The sequence below is a fragment of the Doryrhamphus excisus genome, chromosome 19 (genome assembly GCF_030265055.1).
Source record: "Doryrhamphus excisus isolate RoL2022-K1 chromosome 19, RoL_Dexc_1.0, whole genome shotgun sequence".
Taxonomy (NCBI): Eukaryota; Metazoa; Chordata; class Actinopteri; order Syngnathiformes; family Syngnathidae; genus Doryrhamphus; species Doryrhamphus excisus.
Window position 1 is genome coordinate 10635581 of NC_080484.1, and position 19380 is coordinate 10654960.

General features: G+C 44.9%; 2 protein-coding genes across 11 annotated transcripts in view; both read right to left on the reverse strand.

The window, feature by feature from the left end:
• The window catches only part of stxbp5a (syntaxin binding protein 5a (tomosyn)), a 67667-nt gene extending 64156 nt beyond the window's left edge, over positions 1–3511 (reverse strand). For 3 of the 6 annotated variants that reach the window (XM_058056340.1, XM_058056339.1, XM_058056336.1), the window contains exon 1: positions 2878–3511. In XM_058056340.1, the coding sequence (XP_057912323.1) occupies positions 2878–3054 (177 nt within the window). In that variant the 5' untranslated portion in view covers positions 3055–3511. The remainder of the gene's footprint in view (positions 1–2877) is intronic. The other 3 variants (XM_058056337.1, XM_058056342.1, XM_058056341.1) reach the window with 3 other exon arrangements.
• Positions 3512–12745: 9234 nt separating this feature from the next.
• The window catches only part of adgb (androglobin), a 34536-nt gene continuing 27901 nt past the window's right edge, over positions 12746–19380 (reverse strand). For 3 of the 5 annotated variants that reach the window (XM_058057599.1, XM_058057600.1, XM_058057601.1), the window contains exons 31-36: positions 17642–17781; positions 16741–16896; positions 15823–15943; positions 15404–15503; positions 14072–14255; positions 12747–13597 (exon numbers count right to left, since the gene is read on the reverse strand). In XM_058057599.1, coding sequence (XP_057913582.1) covers positions 13460–13597; positions 14072–14255; positions 15404–15503; positions 15823–15943; positions 16741–16896; positions 17642–17781 — 839 coding nt within the window. In that variant the 3' untranslated portion in view covers positions 12747–13459. Of the gene's footprint in view, positions 13598–14071; positions 14256–15403; positions 15504–15822; positions 15944–16740; positions 16897–17641; positions 17782–19380 lie in introns of all 5 variants that reach the window. The other 2 variants (XM_058057598.1, XM_058057602.1) reach the window with 1 other exon arrangement.

Sequence of the window (19380 nt, forward strand, 5' to 3'; positions counted from 1 at the left end):
GGTAAAGGACGTTACGTAAGTGGCAGAGAGACACCTGCCTGCCTCACAGCCAAGCAATAGACTGAATGACACTCACTGGCCACAATATTAGGTACACAATCACACACGAGGCCCGATACAAAAGGTGGTGTGCTTGTGCTAATATTTTGCGGCTGAAGCTGCGGAACGACTCTGCGTCCTACTGGAGAGGTGTTTGTAGGTTTTTAGCACCTTTCATGCAGATACATAACGACAGCTGTTCCGCTGCACTCACCTGCACCTGCTGTGAGCATTTGTTTGAACAAACATGAGAACAGCCGTGTTCGTCTTCCATGATCCTCAGACACTCAGTGTTTGGACCACGCTTTGTCAGAGCTCACGTGTCACCCTGTACACCCTTACAAAGATTCTAGTTTTGTACCATTGACACTTCTTATGTCCTTTCATATAGAGACATCTATCTATTCTCTATCATTGATCTATCTGTAAAGATCTCTCGTTGCCTCTGCATTCACGTCTGTCTCTCACAATCCAATCATCTGAGGTTCTCAACTGGTGGTTCAGGACCCAAAAGTGGGTCACGGGTCTTAACATACCGTCTGTGCAGCACACAGTTGCAGATATCTGCTGGAGAGAAGAGCGGCATGAACAAACAGGGTCTAAGTCAGGGGTGGGCAAACTACGGCCCCGGGGGCCAAATGCTGTACACCAAGTGTTTGAATTCGGCCCGCCACTTGCTTTCTAAGTATTTCAACATTTAACGTATATGCTGGCAACATGACTTGCAAGTCGGATGTCTTATTCAGTAAAAAAAAGATGAAAAAAAAAACAAAACTGTAAAATTAAATTTCGTAGTTTGATGTGGTCTGATGTTTGAAGTGGTCATATAGCTAATAGTATGACACTTTTGCAGATAAAATTAGACAAATAAATCAAGTTCTGTTTAGTATGTGTGTCAAATATATATTCTGGCCCCCCAGGACAGTTTTGTTAACTCAATGCGGCCCATGAGTCAAAAAGTGCTGCAGAGTTGAAAATGTCACCACTTGTCGTCGAGGCGTGATGGTGAGTCCCACATCCAAACCACCGCACTCAAATCACAAAGAGTACTTTTGCAACATTGACACTTTTTCCTCTCCATTTGCATATTCATCTGCCGGTCCTTTCACATACTCACACATCAGTATCAGTCTGTCCATCCACATACGTTCATAACAAAGTCATCATAATTAGAGCTGCAACAATGATTGATTATCCCATTAATCCACGACTACTTGTACTTTTGAGTCATCGTTTTTTTGATTAAAAAAGTTTGGTCACTCCTGGTCCAGAGTCTAACTGGAAACTCGATTAAATGAACCAACAAGCCTCAGATTAATCGACTAAGAAATGAATCGTCATTTGCAGCCCTCGTCCCACATATCGTAGTACCGTTAGGGGATGGTGGTGTGTCAGTCATGAACGATCGAGTCAAAAGAACTAGTTCTTCTTTGTAAACGTAATGAACGAGGTCGCCCCCTAAAATACCCGCTCAATCCGTTCAGTTGCAAATGCTTTTTTTTGATTGGCTGGAGAGTCAGTTCACCGTTCCTTTTGCAGGGCGGGACTATCTGCATGCCTGCCTGTCTTATCCTATCGTCGCGCCTCGCTCTGTGGGCGGGTGGGGTTAGCTGACTGATAGACCGAGTCGGCCATTCGTTCATGACCGACACAACGAACATGAACATGAGTGAATGGACTGACTCGACACGGCTGACCGGGGTCTATTCACAGGGGACGATCACAGGCTAACGACCAATTGATCAAAATGAAGGAAATGAACGGATCTTTTTACTGAATGAACCGGAATAATCCGGTTCACTTTGCCTAGCACTATTAGGGGAACTACAATATTTATACCATTGACACCGTTTGTCCTTCCACAGACACCTATAATGTAAATGTCTGTCTATTCACATACTGTACACGACCAGTCATGCAATTCTATACACCTGAACTATCAATGTTTGATACTCAATCCAAAATACCTTTTCCGTCCATTCACATTTCAAGCCGCCTGCTCATTCACACCCACACACATTATGTGACTGGAGAGGGAGGAACATGCTAGACTATCAATGTATGCTCCAAGGCACTACTATTGTACCAGTGATACTTTGAGATGTGACTTATCCATCCTGCCGATGGGGAAAAAGCTACAAACGGTTACCGTAAGTGTCCAATAAATACATCGATTGTTTTTCCACAATGAGTCTGCAACTGTAAGAAGCTCAGCATAGTGTCGAGTCAGAGTAACCAATGTGAACTGTGAGGGCACATCTCCTGACTTAACAGTATGGGAGACAGAGATGAAGCACCAACGGAGCGTGCGGGGTGCATGCTGCATTATTAACCCCATCCACATTGTTGTTATTGGAGGTGGGGGAAAAGGGGGGGAAACCTGTTTTTTTTTTGTTGCACTTGGGTCCTCCCAAATGGATCAATTATGTAGGGGTGTGGAGGGGATAGAGAAAGACGGGACAATATGAACGGGGAATTCACACACACACACACACAGTGATATCCCACAGAAAGCACCATTCCGCTAATCCAAGGCAAGCTGATTATGCAAGAGGGGATCAGTGTGTCCCATCCCCTCTGATATGACAGTTCATGCCAAAACGTGGACCAGATGCACAACCATAAACACAAAGAATAAGACTGAAGTTAATCGTACAGAAAGGGTTCTATGAGTCCGCTTTGTGGCGGCACGCCTCCCTCCACCGTCAGCCTGCAGGTGATGGTGTACAGTTCTATGGTGCTACAATAAACCACAATGATGTACCCCGGCCATGGGACCAGAGTGGACGCCTGCAGCAGCAGCTCTACATTATACGGATGGTGATCAATGGTCTTTACCTTGCAGAGCTGGAAATGCTCAGACTGGAGGTTCTCCTGGACCAGATGGTTCTCCTGTGGGCCCACTTGGACGGAAGGGGTGGAGGAGGAGAATGTGGAGGAAGAGGAGGACACCTCTTTCAAGCCGTCCAGCACCTTCCTGATGTTGAACTTCTTCATTTTGTCACTTCGGAGCATAGATTGGACATGCAAACGAAGAGCCCACTTTCTCTCAGCAGATTTCCTCCCAGCTGGTAGGAAAAATAAAAAATAAAAAAATAAAACTCACATTTTAGTGCGTGTTTTTCTGCGATGTCTCCATGCTGGAAGGCTTGAGCCGCACGCAGCAGGTTATATATATCGGCGTGAGATGAAGTCGCCAAATAAAGAGAAAGGAAAAAAGAAGAAAGCGTTGCAGAGATGGTGCTGCGTCGGTGCGGTGATGTATTCGGACTGTGGCCCCCACTGCGTCTCCGTGGCTCGGCTCTTCCTTCTCGGCGTGCACCCTCCCCTCTCCTCTCCTCTGCTTTGCTTTGCTTTCCTCTCTGACGCGCGCGTCGCTCATACGAGGCGGAAACGCGGCGGTGCTGCTGTTGTTGCGCATGCGCGTCAAGGCGGGAACGCACGGACGCAGCATCTCGCCGCCACCTCGCCTGCCTGCCTCCTCTCTCCCTCTCCTCCTTTCCTTCCCTCGCCCCTCCCTCCCTCCCTATGCATCCATCCTGCCGTTGTGGTTGTGCTCCACTGCACCTGCTGATGCTGGCGATGTTGCCTCGTGCTGTGGTGAAGCAACCAGGTGGACCGGTACCATCGTCCCAAACACCAGCCTTTTTGGGGGTGTTGTGGTGAGGTCTGTACCCAACTCCCGTCTGTATTTGCCGTCACAAGGCAGGTAGAGGGAAAATAATTTTCCAGGATAACTTAACCGTTTCGTCTAGTGGTTAGCACGCAGACCTCACAGCTAGGAGACCAGGGTTCAATTCCACCCTCGGCCATCTCTGTGTGGAGTTTGCATGTTCTCCCCGTGCATGCGTGGGTTTTCTCCGGGTACTCCGGTTTCCTCCCACATTTCAAAAACATGCTAGGTTAATTGGCGACTCAAAATTGTCCATAGGTATGAATGTGAGTGTGAATGGTTGTTTGTCTATATGTGCCCTGTGATTGGCTGGCCACCAGTCCAGGGTGTACCCCGCCTCTCGCCCGCAGACAGCTGGGATGGGCTCCAGCACCCCCCGCGACCCTCGTGAGGAAAAAGCGGTAGAAAATGAATGAATGAATGAACTTAACCGTTTCTGAGATATTCCTTATTTCTGAATGTTTTTCCATGACTGTCTCCAGGATGAGTACTGGTGTGTACCATAGCGAACATGCCACTACAAAAACATGTTCTACAAGCCAAACTCCCGTGGGAACCAAAATGGCAGACTACTGACTGATTTGTAATGTTGAGCTTGTGTACCGTACAGTTAAACCTTCGCCCCAGTTTTTACAGGATTCGGTTTTTGTTGGCTAGGTGTCAGGTTTTGTACAGAAATTGGTGTAATAAACTAGTCCCTTTATGCTGTACTGTATGGTTTCGCAAAATTGAGTGCCCAAATGAAGGACCCTACGCATTGCTGGCTTACTGTCTATACTAAATAACGAGTACAGTGGAACCTTGGTTAGTATCAGTTCCAGAAGGACCTAGCACTACACTACACTAGCTCCAACTCTGCATGCGCTTTAAAATGTCAGTCGTGGTGCTCAGCTGTTGGAATGAAACGTACAGTATGCGTGTTAGACTTGCAGTACAGTCGTTGGCAATAAATTAATCGATGCTGACAGAGTCGTTTTGCTCTTCACCGCTATTACAACATCGGTATTATACATGATTCGAGTGTTTGAGTCCATTTGAGTGTGGATGTTCGGGATGTCACATGTGTCGACAGAAAGCTTTCTGACACACTCAGCTGCGACCGCTTCCGACCGGCACCCGTTAGGCCACCCACCCCGGGCACCTGGGACCCGTCGGTTCTGGGGTGGTTGGGCACCCTGGCGGAAGTAATAGGTTTCTAACAACACCTGATGACAACTGTGTCCTCACCTGCCCACCCCCAAAACTAAGCTAAGCTGACATTCAGCAGCAGTAAGCTTTGAGGAGATAACACCGTGGAGCATAAAAATAAATGAAGCTAATTATTTATTCAGTTGTGTCTGGGTGGCTCATTAGCATAATGAACTGAAATTGACCACACGCATCGCTTTGACCCTGACGCAATATCGCCGGCTTTGGGAATATATTACACGGGAGAACAAAGCGGTCCTTATTAAGCGATGCTTGCATGGAAGAGAGGGATGGGGGGGGCGGGGGGGGGGGGGGGGGGGGGGCTTTGGAGACTCTGACATCAGTGATTTAATTTAGCACCATTGTGTTGTGGCCAGGGCCATTCATCTGCCTGCATTATGTGTAGCGGTGTGTGTTGTGTTTAGATTCTGACTGCTGGTTGTGTACTCTTTGATAAGACTCCCCACAGAGGCATCTCCCCTACGTTGGGTCCAAGTGCAATAGGAGGGAAACATCTCATGTGTGATTTATAATTGGTCCTAATGTTGGTCACAGGCTTACCTTCCGCATCATACAAAGGAGGCACAACCCCCCTTTTAATCTTCCTCTTTCGGTCTACAAAAATCCCCTAGCATCAGTACTAGTTGTTTACTAAGCAAAATCTACAATCCCGGGACACAAAAAAAAAGAGTCACGAAAACCAACTGAATTGGAGATGGAGTCAAGAAACGCTGCCTCAAAGAGAGAAACCTTGAAGAGAACAAACCATACAGAAGCCTTCAGACATTGTAAACAAAGCAGAAAGAGCCTACTGTTTCACCAATCCATGTGGGAGATAGAAACGGTCGGCTTTTCTGTCTATTCTATTACCGTCCAAGACAGGGGTCGGCAACCTTTAGCAGCAAAAGAGCCATTTGTGCACATTTCCTCCAAATGAAATCACACTTGGAGCCACAAAGTCTATCTGACCACTAAATCAAAGGTAATGCTACATATATATCGCAGGGATGTCCGAACTTCAAGTGGTAATACAGTAATACAACTCCTTTGGACACATTCATTCATTCATTCATTTTCTACCGCTTTTCCTCACGAGGGTCGCGGGGGTGCTGGAGCCTATCCCAGCTGTCTTTGGGCGAGAGGCGGGGTACACCCTGGACTGGTCACCAGCCAATCACAGGGCACATATAGACAAACAACCATTCACACTCACATTCATACCTATGGACAATTTGGAGTCGCTAATTAACCTAGCATGTTTTTGGAATGTGGGAGGAAACCGGAGTACCCGGAGAAAACCCACGCATGCACAGGGAGAACATGCAAACTCCACACAGAGATGGCCAAGAGATGGGAATTGAACCCTGGTCTCCTAGCTGTGAGGTCTGCGCGCTAACCACTCGCCCGCCGTGCCACCCCTTTGGACACATAAGTTAGATTTTCTAGTCGGGGGATGCTTTGATGTGTTTTCAGCGTCCCCAGCATCCCCCCAGCTGCAGAATCTACTTCATGGCATCTTGTGAAGCCAGCTGTCTCCTCCTCCTCATGCAACTCACTCCCACTTCACACCTAAATAATCCATGATTGATTGATATTGTGCTCCTAGCTGCCAGCATGCTGCCAATTTGCCTGTGCTGTCAGTGCACGTCGATGCCAGGCTTGATGTAACAATGTCAACCATCACCGGTGACATGTTTTCCAGCAGAGGTTTGTTTTTTTTCCCCCTCTTTTAAACCTCCAGGTCGTAGTCACCTATGAAATCAGAGCATCTTTTCCTCCATGTGGATTACAATTCTGCACAATAACTCTGGCAAAAATGCAAATGAGGAACATGCAGTTCTATTATGCACATGAGCAGAGAGCTAATCCGGTGCTAATTCCAGGGGCAGAGGTTAGGCTGGATGAGTGCGGACATGACAAGTACGCAGGGCGGCATTAGGCGGCGAGTGCATTAAACGCTCAGCTAGCTTTTGCTAAAAATGACTTGAACACACATCCGTGGTGTGACAAAAGCTGGGCTACCACAAGCTACCCAATTAACACAAAATCCAAATACACCATTTTCTCCCCGCCATCAAGCCCGCACTGCTGCAGTGTGGTGCTTGCTGGTGGACAGTTTGCAGAATGAAGTCGCCCACTGAAAGCACATTTGCATATATTACACAGATGTTGGTATACAGCGTATGAATATGCATGGATGCTTAACATATGTGAGCATACATCCATAGTATGCAGCCAGATCTTAACAGATTCCCGTATTTTACGTCTTCAGTGTCCTTATTCGGCCACAAAAAAAATCATTTCAGACTGAACACTCCTGACTGCGCTGGCGTGTCGAGTCCTCAAAGCCTCACATCATAGTCGCAGACACGTTTGACCCTTTCAGCAACACAGGCTGTGTGCTGTCTGGACCAAGTGGTGTGGGGGGGGGGGGGGGGGGGGGGGCAAACCAAAGGAGGTTACTAAGAGTCGAAATCTTGCAGTGAAGAACCTTCAAGTAAAATGCGTGCATGCATTGAAAACAGCTTTTGGGGAAAAGGAGATGGTGACCACACAAAAGGCAGACCAACATCTAAGCTCACCCACCAGCAAACTACCACAAACAGTAAGAGAAAGCCAGGAAGAAAGACCCCCCCCCCCAAGTGTCTTGTGCTCTCATTCATAACAGAAGGGCTCTCAAGGCACTTTTCCATAGCAACCAGGTCCTTGGCCACGCTTCGTACGAGAAACATGAAGAACCAAGCAGAACAGTGCCTGAGCATTTCCTGACAAGACTGTAAGGGGGCAGCTTTCTGCCTTGACCAGTTGGGTCAAGATACGGGTGGCCGGGTCATGGCCGCAGGGGCCTAAGTAAGCCGGGACTTGCCTCCCCCCAGAGGATACTGAGGCGTTTCCCAGGCCAGTTGAGAGACCTAGTCTCTCCAACGTGTCCTGGGTCTTTACTGAGGCGTCCTCCCAGTCGGACGGACCCTGAATAGCTCCCCTTGGAGACAGCTTGACTAGATGCCCGAGTCACCTCATCTAGTGCCTGTAAGGAGCAGTTCTCAAAGGGAGACCCCAGCCACCCGATGGTGAAAACATTTTGGCCACTTGTACCTGTGACCTTGTCCTTTCAGTCACTACCCAAAAGCTGATAGCTCCCTCTTCGCCACCCCTAGACGTGGGAATAATGACAACTAAAAGGTAACTCCCAAACAGGAACCTTCCCAGTGGTTGCAGTTTATTGTCATACCCAGGACAAAACCTGAGGACCACCTTGTAATACTAAGACATGCTAAGAACAGATTGGACTCAAGACAATAACTGGGGCGCCCCACATGGTAAGTTTACAGATACAAAATCTACTAAATGATGTATTCAAAAGGTCACGGACAAGCATCAAACACATGCAATGAGTTCTTTCAAAGTAAAACAGGAAATAAGTGGGGACATCTGGTGGTGAAAAAGAGAAACAACAGGGACCAGAAACAACAGACATGAATGACTGCGCCTGCATGCTGTGTGTGTGTGTTGCAGGGACATTTGTGCAAACAGCTGAAGGCATGGCTGTGACGTGTCTGCTCGACTGCGCTCGGGGTGCCACAGCTGGTACCCGTCGTACCGTGGAGCAGATGGACGCCGCTATTCAAGGAAAGGGCGAGTGTCAGTGTTGCCATGGCTATGACAGAGGGAAGTTTTTCCTGAGACAAATCAGTTTACTGGTCTCGCCGATAGACACACTGATGTTTCATGCATGCCGACACCCAGCTATAGGAGATGTTCAGTGCCAGGGAGGGGCATCTGGCATAAAAACTCACTCAGACAGCTACGACAACACATGCTATGCTGCTATACTGTGTGTCCATGAAGGAAGAGCTTAGTTGTCGTGTTATCCACGATGGCAATAATCAATGCTGAGCATGAGGGACAGGTTATCAATGACTGGACTGGATACAGCTTCCACCCCCCCCCCCCCCCCCAACTCCCCCTTTTGAGGTTTTAACTCCAATAGATTCACAGTTTATCAAATCAGCACTTCACCATGACCGCGCCTGTACTCTGTCTCAGCATCCGTTTGTGAATATTTTGTCTCTACATCAGAGGTCGTCATCAGTGTATGAGCTGGAAAATTTTCACAGTATCAACTACTACTACTACTCTGAAATGATGCATTTTAAAGTGGCCATAGTATCACATATAGCACACATTTCGTAACCATTGTTACTAGGAGTGTCAGATTCAGGCTTGAGACTAAAAACAACACCCGAAAGATGCATACAAGAGTCAAAACTAACTACAGTGTCACTGAGTTTGACACACAATTTAACACGTATAATAAAACTAAAATAAAGCAAAACTACTTCAAAGAGCGGATGGGGAATAACAGAGAGTAAAAATGTGCCATTTGGCTCCAGACCTGACAGTAATATGTGAAAATGTAGGATTCCTTGTTTATAAATAGCATATTGTTGTAAGTACAGCATAGACAGCCTGTTTACGACCTTCTAAATGATTAGAGCCCTCTAGACATGAAATAACACCCCTATAAGTCACCATTACACATATGAATAAGACTTGTGCTCGTGTGTTGCTAGAAATATGTTCCCTAAGGAAGCTGAGTGGCAATCGGAGAGGAAGTGACATTGCGGGTTCAGAGTTTTAGCTTGGCGTACGTTACTGCAACAACAGGGACATTTAGTAGTATTTAGTAGTATTTGTGATTATTATTATAATGTCAAACCTGCAATAAAAGCTTGTTGTTCCGGCAACAAAGTTTGCCATTTGTGTGTTGAATCCAACATTACTTTAACCTTATTGACACCTAAGTGACCAATAATTGTTTTGAAAAAAGGATTGAGGTTGATTCTGGGTTGATTTCCGGATTGGGGTGTGCACACAAATCTGTCTGTCATAGAAGAAATTACACCAAGCATGACAAAGAAGTTGTAGCCTTAAGGCATCTGCTGGTAAATGAAGCAAAACGGTAATCTTCCCAAGAGTTGCCATTGCACAAACCAATATAGAAAACTGACATTCCTAGGCTCTGCATCACTGAATTAATTTAGTCATCACCTACATGAACCTACATAAGTTGCAACTTATGGTCCTGCATGATGACCTTGTCAAATGTACCCAACCAAGAAACTATAAAAAGCAAGAGACAACAAGACTGCTCTGTTATTATAGTGAGCATCTACGCTACACTATGGTATAAATTCAAAAAACAGGTCGCCAAGGACACTTGTCAATAAAGACAAAAAATCACACCCCTCCTCTTAAATCATACAAATATGAAGGACAGCTGTCAAGTCTTCATTGTCTCCCTTTGACACTGTCAAAAACGTACACAGAGCTGAAGTATTGTTTGTCTACGCTGCTTCAATATGGCCTCCGTCTCTCCTTCAAATTGGAGTAGGCTTATCTTCCCTATTAACAGGTCGTCAAGGAAGGATGTCGGCAGACATTGATAAGTGAGGACCCCGAGGGAAATAAGCTACATTTAATACGAAAGCTCATCTGTAAAAGTGTCAGGAAAGAACCAACAGGATTTGGGATGCTGGGATCTGATCGTCTTGTCCTTGGTGGTCTATACTGTACTCCCAATTTGGAGTTTTGGATGTTTTTAATGAAGCACTCACAACTGCTTATTTGGTTTTCCTGGCGCGGCTGGACATCGGCCAAGCAGCGTAGAGACGATGCAGTCAATGCAAGGTGATTAAAGGGATGGCAGAGCCCAGTTTACAAGAATAAGGTTGCAATCAAGTTAGGATGTCTGCCATTGTGGGGTCCAGCCTCCAGCGCTGCATTCGAGTGTTACGGGGTAACAGGAGGCAGGGTGAGATTACAAGTGCTTGTCAGACTTCTGGCTTCGGTTCCTATCACATGAGACTCTGAAGCTTTCCATCTTCGAAGGCTCCCCCCCGTCTTCTGTCAACATAGCCAACCCGTGAGGCCTGACCTCTATAGAAGAGACTCAGCAGGAAACAGAAACAAGAATGGGCTGGCACAGCGGGCATATTGAGCCTGGAAGGAAAAACACCTTGCGTCCACTCCATTTCAGTCCATGTCTGCCTGGGTGTTTCATTATTGATCTTTAAACTAAAGCAAAGACAACACAACACGGCTTCATCAGTTCATGCTCAAAGACTAGGTGGGACACACAGTCAGACTAGAAAGAACAGGTTTCGCTTGCATAGCGACTTCATACCTTCAAGTTACTCAAAGTGCTTTGACATTGCTGTCTCATTCACCTACTGATGACACAGCATTGAGGATCGAAGCAGCAACTTTCAGGTTGAGAGACAACCAGTCTATCACCTGAAGTATACGCCATCCCAACCTCCCTTGGCAAAAGACACACGAGGGCCACCGCTTGAACTCGTAGTCAGATGGCAGACAAATTCCCGACAGTCCGTTTGTCGTCCATATGGAAACTGAATCGATTTAACCGGTCTTGAATTATGACCTCCCAAATGAAAAGTGAATTAAAGGGCCACCAGTAGTCTCCACAGCACTCAGGGAATGTGTATCCAGTTTCGCCTAATTGCATCATCCTACTATGTGGCTCCATTCAAGAATCCAATAGTCTTATTACTTGTAGAGAAGTCTAAACACATGAACTTGCGTTCAAGGTCATGCCATTCTTTTGGCTCCTGTTATCTTTGCATAAAATGTCCCCCGTATTATGCAGAATTGACTTTTAAACAATGTTGTAAAAGTAATGTGTCCAGAGCCTTTTGATGACATGAGAAAAAAAACGAAATTTCAATGTTAAAAGCCTGCCACAGACTTAGCCAATAGATGTTAGCATGTCCGATTGCTCACCTATCAAACTCATTTATGTTCGACTTTTCTGACATCTTTATTTCTCCCCTTTTGCCTTGGGACAGCTAGCTAGCTAAAGTTGTCTGCGTAGCTTCTGGTTTTCGGAACACAAATATGACATTCTACCGCGCTGACATTATGTAAAAGAAAAAAGCTATGGGATTCGTTTGGAGCTTATGTCTATCGAACCGGGAAGCTACAAGTGGCAATCACGTTCTTGGGGTTCCATGAAATCGGATGAATTTATTCCCAAGAGTCTAGTATCTTCACTTCGAGTCTCCTGGCTGCAATGCTTCCAGTACGTGTGCGCGTGTCTGTATTATTTTTCTGGGGACCAATCAAATTTCATCGTGTTATGTGTTGCCATGTGATCGCAATCCGCCCAGCATTTTTCTGTCCTCTGATTGGTTGATATTTGAAAGCCTATTCGGAAAATTGAAAGATCTCTTGAATGCAGGAAGACAAACAGCAGCACCTAACATGGGGCTGTTCGTCATTCTGTGCACGTTATATGAACAAATATATAGTTTATACATCACTCCTAGAAAATTTCATAGTTATTTTCACTTCCAAATGGTACCTACCTAAATGGTAGGAAAGAACTATAATACGGGACCTTTAGGCAAGCAGCTGCCAATTACGATGTGGCTTGTTAATTCAAAATCTTCTCGTTGACAATACCACACTCCAGGTAATTGGTCTCCATGTCACCTGCGGGAGAAGACACACATTTGGGAGTTAAAGAGCGCTACAGTACTGACACATAAGGTAATGTTCAATACCAGAATGGGTGTTTAAATCAATGAGGCCTGACAGTCTGCGTGGAGCACACATCAAGCACGAAATGTAGTAGCACCCTGAACGCATCTCTCTATTCATTGCGTGTGTCCCACCTACTTGAATACAGTTGGGACTGGATGCAGAGAGCTGCAAATGTCTTCATGCCGGAGTGCAATTACTGCAGAATGACGCACACACACACACACACAGGACACGTACAGTCCATTTTTCTTAGTTAACCTCGAAGTTGAAGCACAGTGCAGCATTAGTGACAATTTATTCATATGCACAGCCACTAGATGGCGTCATCATCTCATACATGACCAATTATCTTCCCACTCTACAGAAGATTAGTAAACATTCTACAATTAAAAACACATATTTTAAGCTAAGGCGTTTATATATTTTGGATTATAACAGTCAATGAAAAATTTGAAGCTAAAAATAAGTCAGACATGCTATATTTGGACTTCTTTTAGTGAAACTATATCAATTAATCAGCTGGTGGGGAGGCTGGACGTACCCAGCATGCCTTTAGGGCTTTCTCAGTCAATACAGTGACCTTCAAGGAGGCAAATGGGTTTGAATAGGAAAAGGCAACATCAACAATGAACACAAATATTTGTAACTACTGTATTAACGTGAGCATCAGCGAGAATAGAATGGAGAGATAAAACTGTAAGACGACAGTAGGCCCAAGAAGTCGCCTGCATTATTGGACAGGTTCTGGCGTATTCCATCTATGTATCTCGACCATGTCTGGCGTTTGTCCTACGGCTGTTTACAAAGATGCAACTTTGAGTCATGCTGAGGTACACAAGTTGTATGTTCTGTGTTTTTTTTTGTCTTGTGACACAGTGGTCTTCCGCATGTGTCCATCTGTCAATACATATTGTCCTATCAATAGATGACATGAAGCGCTGTTTGCTATTTGGTGCCGAGGGGCATTCCCCCCCCCCGCCTCAACAGAGCTGCTTAGGCCTCATCCGCAGTGTGTTTATCCTCTTGTTTCTTTTTCAAGCGGTTATTTGACCCTTTGCGATTGTCAGTGGATTTCTGATTCTGCTGCATGCAAATGTCCTGGAATTTCTGTTGCTCTTGCAACATGGCCGCCTGGGAAGAACACGGAAGACAGAATGGAGGGGAGTTACTGGATTGGTTTGTCCAGTTGAAATTTAAAGTGCTTTCAGTTAGCTCTATTTGTGTGTTTTAGCTTTAATGCTAATGAGCTGTGTTTGTTTCGGTGACCTTTACTAAATTGAAGGGGACAACAGGTGGTCCTTTGTTTACAGACTTATACCCAAATTGTATACCGTACACATAACGTGAAAAAAAGCATCAGGCTGTTTAGTTATTACTGTCCCTGATTCTTTAACATGCTCAAGGATACTGTATCGACCTGGCAGTTATGTGTAGCGTTACAGTTTAGTTTGTCTTTATTCTCATATAAATACTTTCCATTTTTGTAGTTTTTTTTCAAGTTTTTCTATTTAAATGTAGGTCACAAATGGCCCCCGGGCCGCACTTTGGTCACCACAGCCCCGCCGTAAACCGAGGACCACCTGTGATAGGAGCCACCAAACTGACCTGCTGGCTCTCATACTGCTTCAACAGGTCTTTCATTCGTTCCTTCCTGGTGGTGGCTTTCTCCAAGCGCTCCTCCACCAACTGCTCCCGCTCCAACTGGTAGGCCTGGATCTTCTCTAAACGCTTCCTCCGCTGGTTCTCCTCCATCTCAGAATCCACCATTGTTGGAAATTCCTGTTTCCTTCTGCGTGATTACACAATGAATTCTTAATGTAGTGTGCTTCATGACGGTGTGATTAAAAAGACAGTGTGGTTCCATCACAGTCTGCTGGAGGAGGAGATATTCAGCTACAGTGAAGCTTACAATGTTCTACACCTGCTATTGAGCCAGATAGGCCAGGCGAGCGAGCTTGTGCACAGATTGGCTATAGTCTGTATGAATGGGAACGCAGCAGAGAAAATGATGTGACTCGCACCCATGCCTTTATCTGGCAAGACTAGCTGTCAATGCACAATGACATTGGCATGAGGTGTCAACGGAACCACGGCCGCTTTCGGGTATTTCTGCAATAAGACTTCATTGGAACAATTAAATAGCGCACAACTTACTGCTGGAGTCTGTCTGCGTGTGATAAGAGGAGAAAAAGACAGCGCCAGAAGTCAGGAAGTTGACAAAAACTTTTTCCAAAAGTACAAGCGACCATCTGAGGTGCAAACATAAGATGGAGACTGAAAATCTGAAAAAATGTGTTTGCCTCTTTCTGGTTTTAATGATGATGGAAAGCTAGTTGCTGTGCCACTGAAGTGCTTTTGGCATAATGAGCATTGGCCAGTACAGACTACTACTTTGTCAGCGGCCATTAACTGCCGGAGACACACACACACACACACACACACACACACACACACACACACACAGGAAAAGGGATGGAGGGGTGACAGGAGAGGCCACATCACACTGATACGATGAGCACAGTGGGGGTCCTGAAATAGCTTTTTGATTAAGAGACGCAAATACCATCTCATTTATCACAAGCAGGCAGGGATGGCCTGAGCCAGACAACGTGAGGGGGCGTGAGAGGGAGAGAGAGCGGATGACACCAGAGACAAAGGAGGTCCACTCTTGGGAGACACTTGCTTTGCAAAGATGCTGACAAGTTCCTTGACATTAAAGTCTCACAAGAGATGGTCAGATGCACTTTGGCTTGCTGAAAGGTGGAGGTTCTGATTGAGGTATTGATTGAGCAAGCATAGCCAAGCCTGAACTCTGTGAGCTTTTCACACAGTCGGGAAACTACTACTACTGCTGTGGGGAATAATAAAGAACTATATTAACTCTAAACATGGAACAAGTTTTCACAAAATGCCGCAAGGCATGCTGGGTAGTCCCACCTGATGAAGGGAGTGCAGTCCATGGGAGGAACGACGATGCTTAACAGTTGTTCAATTGGTATATTGGGAGCGTTGAAAGGAACAGGACTGCAGGCCTCATCTGCTAAAAAACAAACAAAACAGCAGCGATGAAGTATGTGTTTTTGTTCCCAGTTTCCGGGTTGCTTGGGCAGCAGTCTCAGTAGGGAAGCCCAGACTTCACCGGTCCCTGGCCACCTCCTCCATCTCCACCGAGAGGACACCAAGGCGTTCCCAGGCCAGTTGTGAGACATAATGCCTCCAGTGTGTCCTAGGTCTGCCCTCGGTCCTTCTTCTGACTGGGCATGCCCGGAGCACCTCACCAGGGAGGCGTCTGGGATGCACTAGATGTGAAGAAGGAGCAGCTCTAATCTTATAAACAAAGAAAAACAAAAAATGACCAGAATCGTCGGGTGGTGGTGGCGGCGGTGGTGATGGTGTTGGCGGCTCCTCAGCAGGAATTTCATCATCATCATTTGGAGGTTGAAATTGACTGAGCCAATTGAGCCGTAATTGCCACGCCTGGAAAGAAAACGTCACAATAGGAGAACGTCAAAACAACACACATACATGTTTATCAGTGGCTAAATTTAGACAAAAAAAGTCCAAATTTGCTTTTTTTAATTTTATTTTTTTGTTTACATTTTGATTTAATTTATTATTTACTTATATTTGACAATTTTGTCATTTTTTGTTTGTATTTTGTTTTACATTCTAATAATATATAATAAATCTATAATTTCAATTATTTAGCACTTTTATTTTCTTTGTTTTTAACATTTTTATTTGCATCTTTAGTCATTTTAATTTGTAAAATGACTAAAGATGTAAATAACATACATACATAGAAATACAGAAATATAGAAATGTATTTCTATGATTTTTGTAAAGTCATTTTTATTTTTTACACTTCTACGTCATTTCTCTTTCCTTTTGGGCCTTTTTAATTTTTTTTTAATTTTTGTATTTTATTTTTTATGCTTCTATACAAGTCAAACCAAGTAAATTTATGCTTTTTCAAACTGCAATCCTGAGTCCCGAATGAATTTACTATGGCATTTTGTCAAAGAAAGGGTGAAACGACGAAAATACTGCTTAATTTTACTTGAAAATAAGTCAGCCATCTGTTATATATGACATATTTTAATATGTAAGAATGGATTCCACCAGTTGAGAACCACTGCACCGTATGGACAGAAGGATTAGGACACAGTCACCGCATCAAGTTATCCACACTGTCTAGTTAAGATGAAGAAGTCAGCTAAGTGATGCCCAATACTTTTGTCCATCTCCAGATACATATTCAGCCACTGGGTTACCTTGGCAGCACGGCCGGGTTCTGCCGCTTCCCAAGCTCTTTTAATAGCTTTGATCTGCTCTATTCGCTCTACGTCCTTCTTCACCTCGATGCTCTCTACTTGGTTCTTGTCAACAGCCACACACAGCGTGTAGTTGGCCTTCGTCAGGTCAAGGCTCTGCACAAATGTCAGGTAGACACACATGGATTAAAAAAAAAAACAACACACACACACACATCGTGTATATATAGACAGAGATGCTGAAGGTCACCACGCTGCAAATGCGTGATGAGTCTGTCTCTTTCAATGAGCCACTGGACCGGGGCTTTTATGCGGCGCTCAAGGAAAATAACATGTCATTGTTGAGTTAATTTATTCAGAGATCATGACATCGGCTACCTCCAACAATGTTGTGCTGCTAATGAGAAAAAAAACAAAACACATTCAAATGGAAATAGACTGCAGAGAACCAGGCGCTGTGGAAATCTGCCTTTCAAATGTGATTGGGCTTATGATTAGATATGCGGCAAACAAGAAGCACTTATTAAGGGCTTTTGATTTGCACAAGCAAACATGGAATACTGAGCGAGGGCAGGCCTCTTCAAGACAGATTACTTGCAGCACAACACTGACATGATGCTTGTCTTACTTTGGGTCACAGATTTGTCTGACAGCGGAGTCAACCAAGCAGATAAAACGCTAGACTGAAAGACTCTGCGGCTCCCAGTCAATGAGTGTGCACTCCAAAAGGTCATTTTGCTTAGTGACTCTTCACTTTCTGGACTTAAATGACATCATTCAGCTGAGCAGGCACCGGAGAGCTTGGTAGTGACTAGTAGGACTGGATAGCACACGTTCACGCAGCTCTGCTGACATCACGGTAGCACAGTTGTCCCGTCACAGTGCGGCGGTGATATATTACCGTTTCTTCCTTCGAGACAGATGAGCCGCCGTGGATTTCCTTGTCGTCTTGGCCTTTCTTGTTAGGTTTGGCTGGCACTTCGATGATCTGCTCTTCATTGCTCGATGTGTCAGAGTCCGCCACTTCCTCAGGGAAGAAGACTGCATGTTGCAAAGAGAGGGTGCTTTGTAAATACTTTGATGGATGCTGACACAAATGATCTTAGATGTTAACTTTGTGAGTTTTGCATCTTGAGTGTGAGCATCTGTCATGTGGGCACACCTCTGCTAGGTGGCACTGTTGCACTTCACAGTTAAACTGGACACAAACGTAAAGGCTCCCTTCCCACAATGATCCATCATTTAGATGACACCCTGCCAAGTTAGGCTCGTCTAAGCCGTTTGGAAATGCAGCACGATGTCCGCTTGCGATGCTAAAGCCTGATATTCATGTGGACAAGTCGGTTCATGAAAACACAGTGGCGTTGTTTAGGTGCTCAACACTGACATGCTGAAGCAGTACATACATACATCCAGTCATGGCGTGCAGCTGTGCATTAGACATGCACACAGCACTATTTGAGCTTGTTAAAAGGGGTTTCAAAGCGCGCGCCGTGGTGTGCACTATCCGTGTAGCATATAGGGAGCATGATCAAGGGCACAGCCTCACCGCTGAGACGCGGTTTAACTGGGTGAAATTAATTCACTTTCCTGCTGAGATATTTCCCAGGGCACCATGGGGCAAGAGGAGCAAACTTCATTTGACTTCCTATTGACCCACTTCCACCAGCTTATTGGAAAACCATAGGAGGCTTGTGTGGTCAGTGGACTAATACACAAAAGCTGCACCAAAGCTCACGTATACAGTATCATCTTTTTCTATCTTCACAACAGACAATACTACAGAAAAGAAACTTGGATATAAATATATTGGCAGCTACTTAGACAGGAATGACACTCTGCTGAGTCATCAGTGGATAGTAGGGTTGAACGTGATTGGGTCCAGAGGTTTTTACATTCATTTTAAGAAAAGTACAATGAAAAAATATGACAAATAGGAACCTTTTTTTATTTAACCGAGTTGTGTTTTGAAATACTTATTGTCCCACAAATTGACAAAAAAGGTATTAACATGAGACCAAATAAACCAGTTACAATATCATAATGCAATATTTCCTTTAATATGTCATCTTTCACTCTATAAAGTTGCGCAATTGGCGTTTGTCACAAGTATTTTCCTCAAGGGCAATTTGTACTGTCTGTTTAACGTTTGCAGCATTTCTTGCAATGCTGCCTTTCCAATAGGCGTGTCAGCATTAATAGGTCCAACTTGAAGTGCCAGCTCACGGTTTTTGTCTCCTCTACTCTTTGTCTATTTACGTCAGGACTGTCAAGCAGTCCTTTCATATTCATCAAAACACACACCCAAAAAAAATGTTCTACATATATTTAAAGACAAGTCCTTTTGTTTTTATTAATTTTTAATATCAACATTTGAGTCTTTCTAGTTAAATGTCTTTTTGCTCTATTTTCCCACTTCACACACTCATGCGTGGTTTGCTAGGAAGTCGAGGTGTTGCCTTTTTGGCCTCAGGGGTTGATTGCATTGTGGAGGGGTTTATGCAGCTTATAGCCCGGCACTGAGCAGCGGTACAGATGTGGACCTCCACTCCTGCTCACCTGTGTGGCAGATACTACCTTTGCCGGCTGCTTGTTTTTATTTAACAAACAAACACATGACACAAAAAACACTTGTCGTTT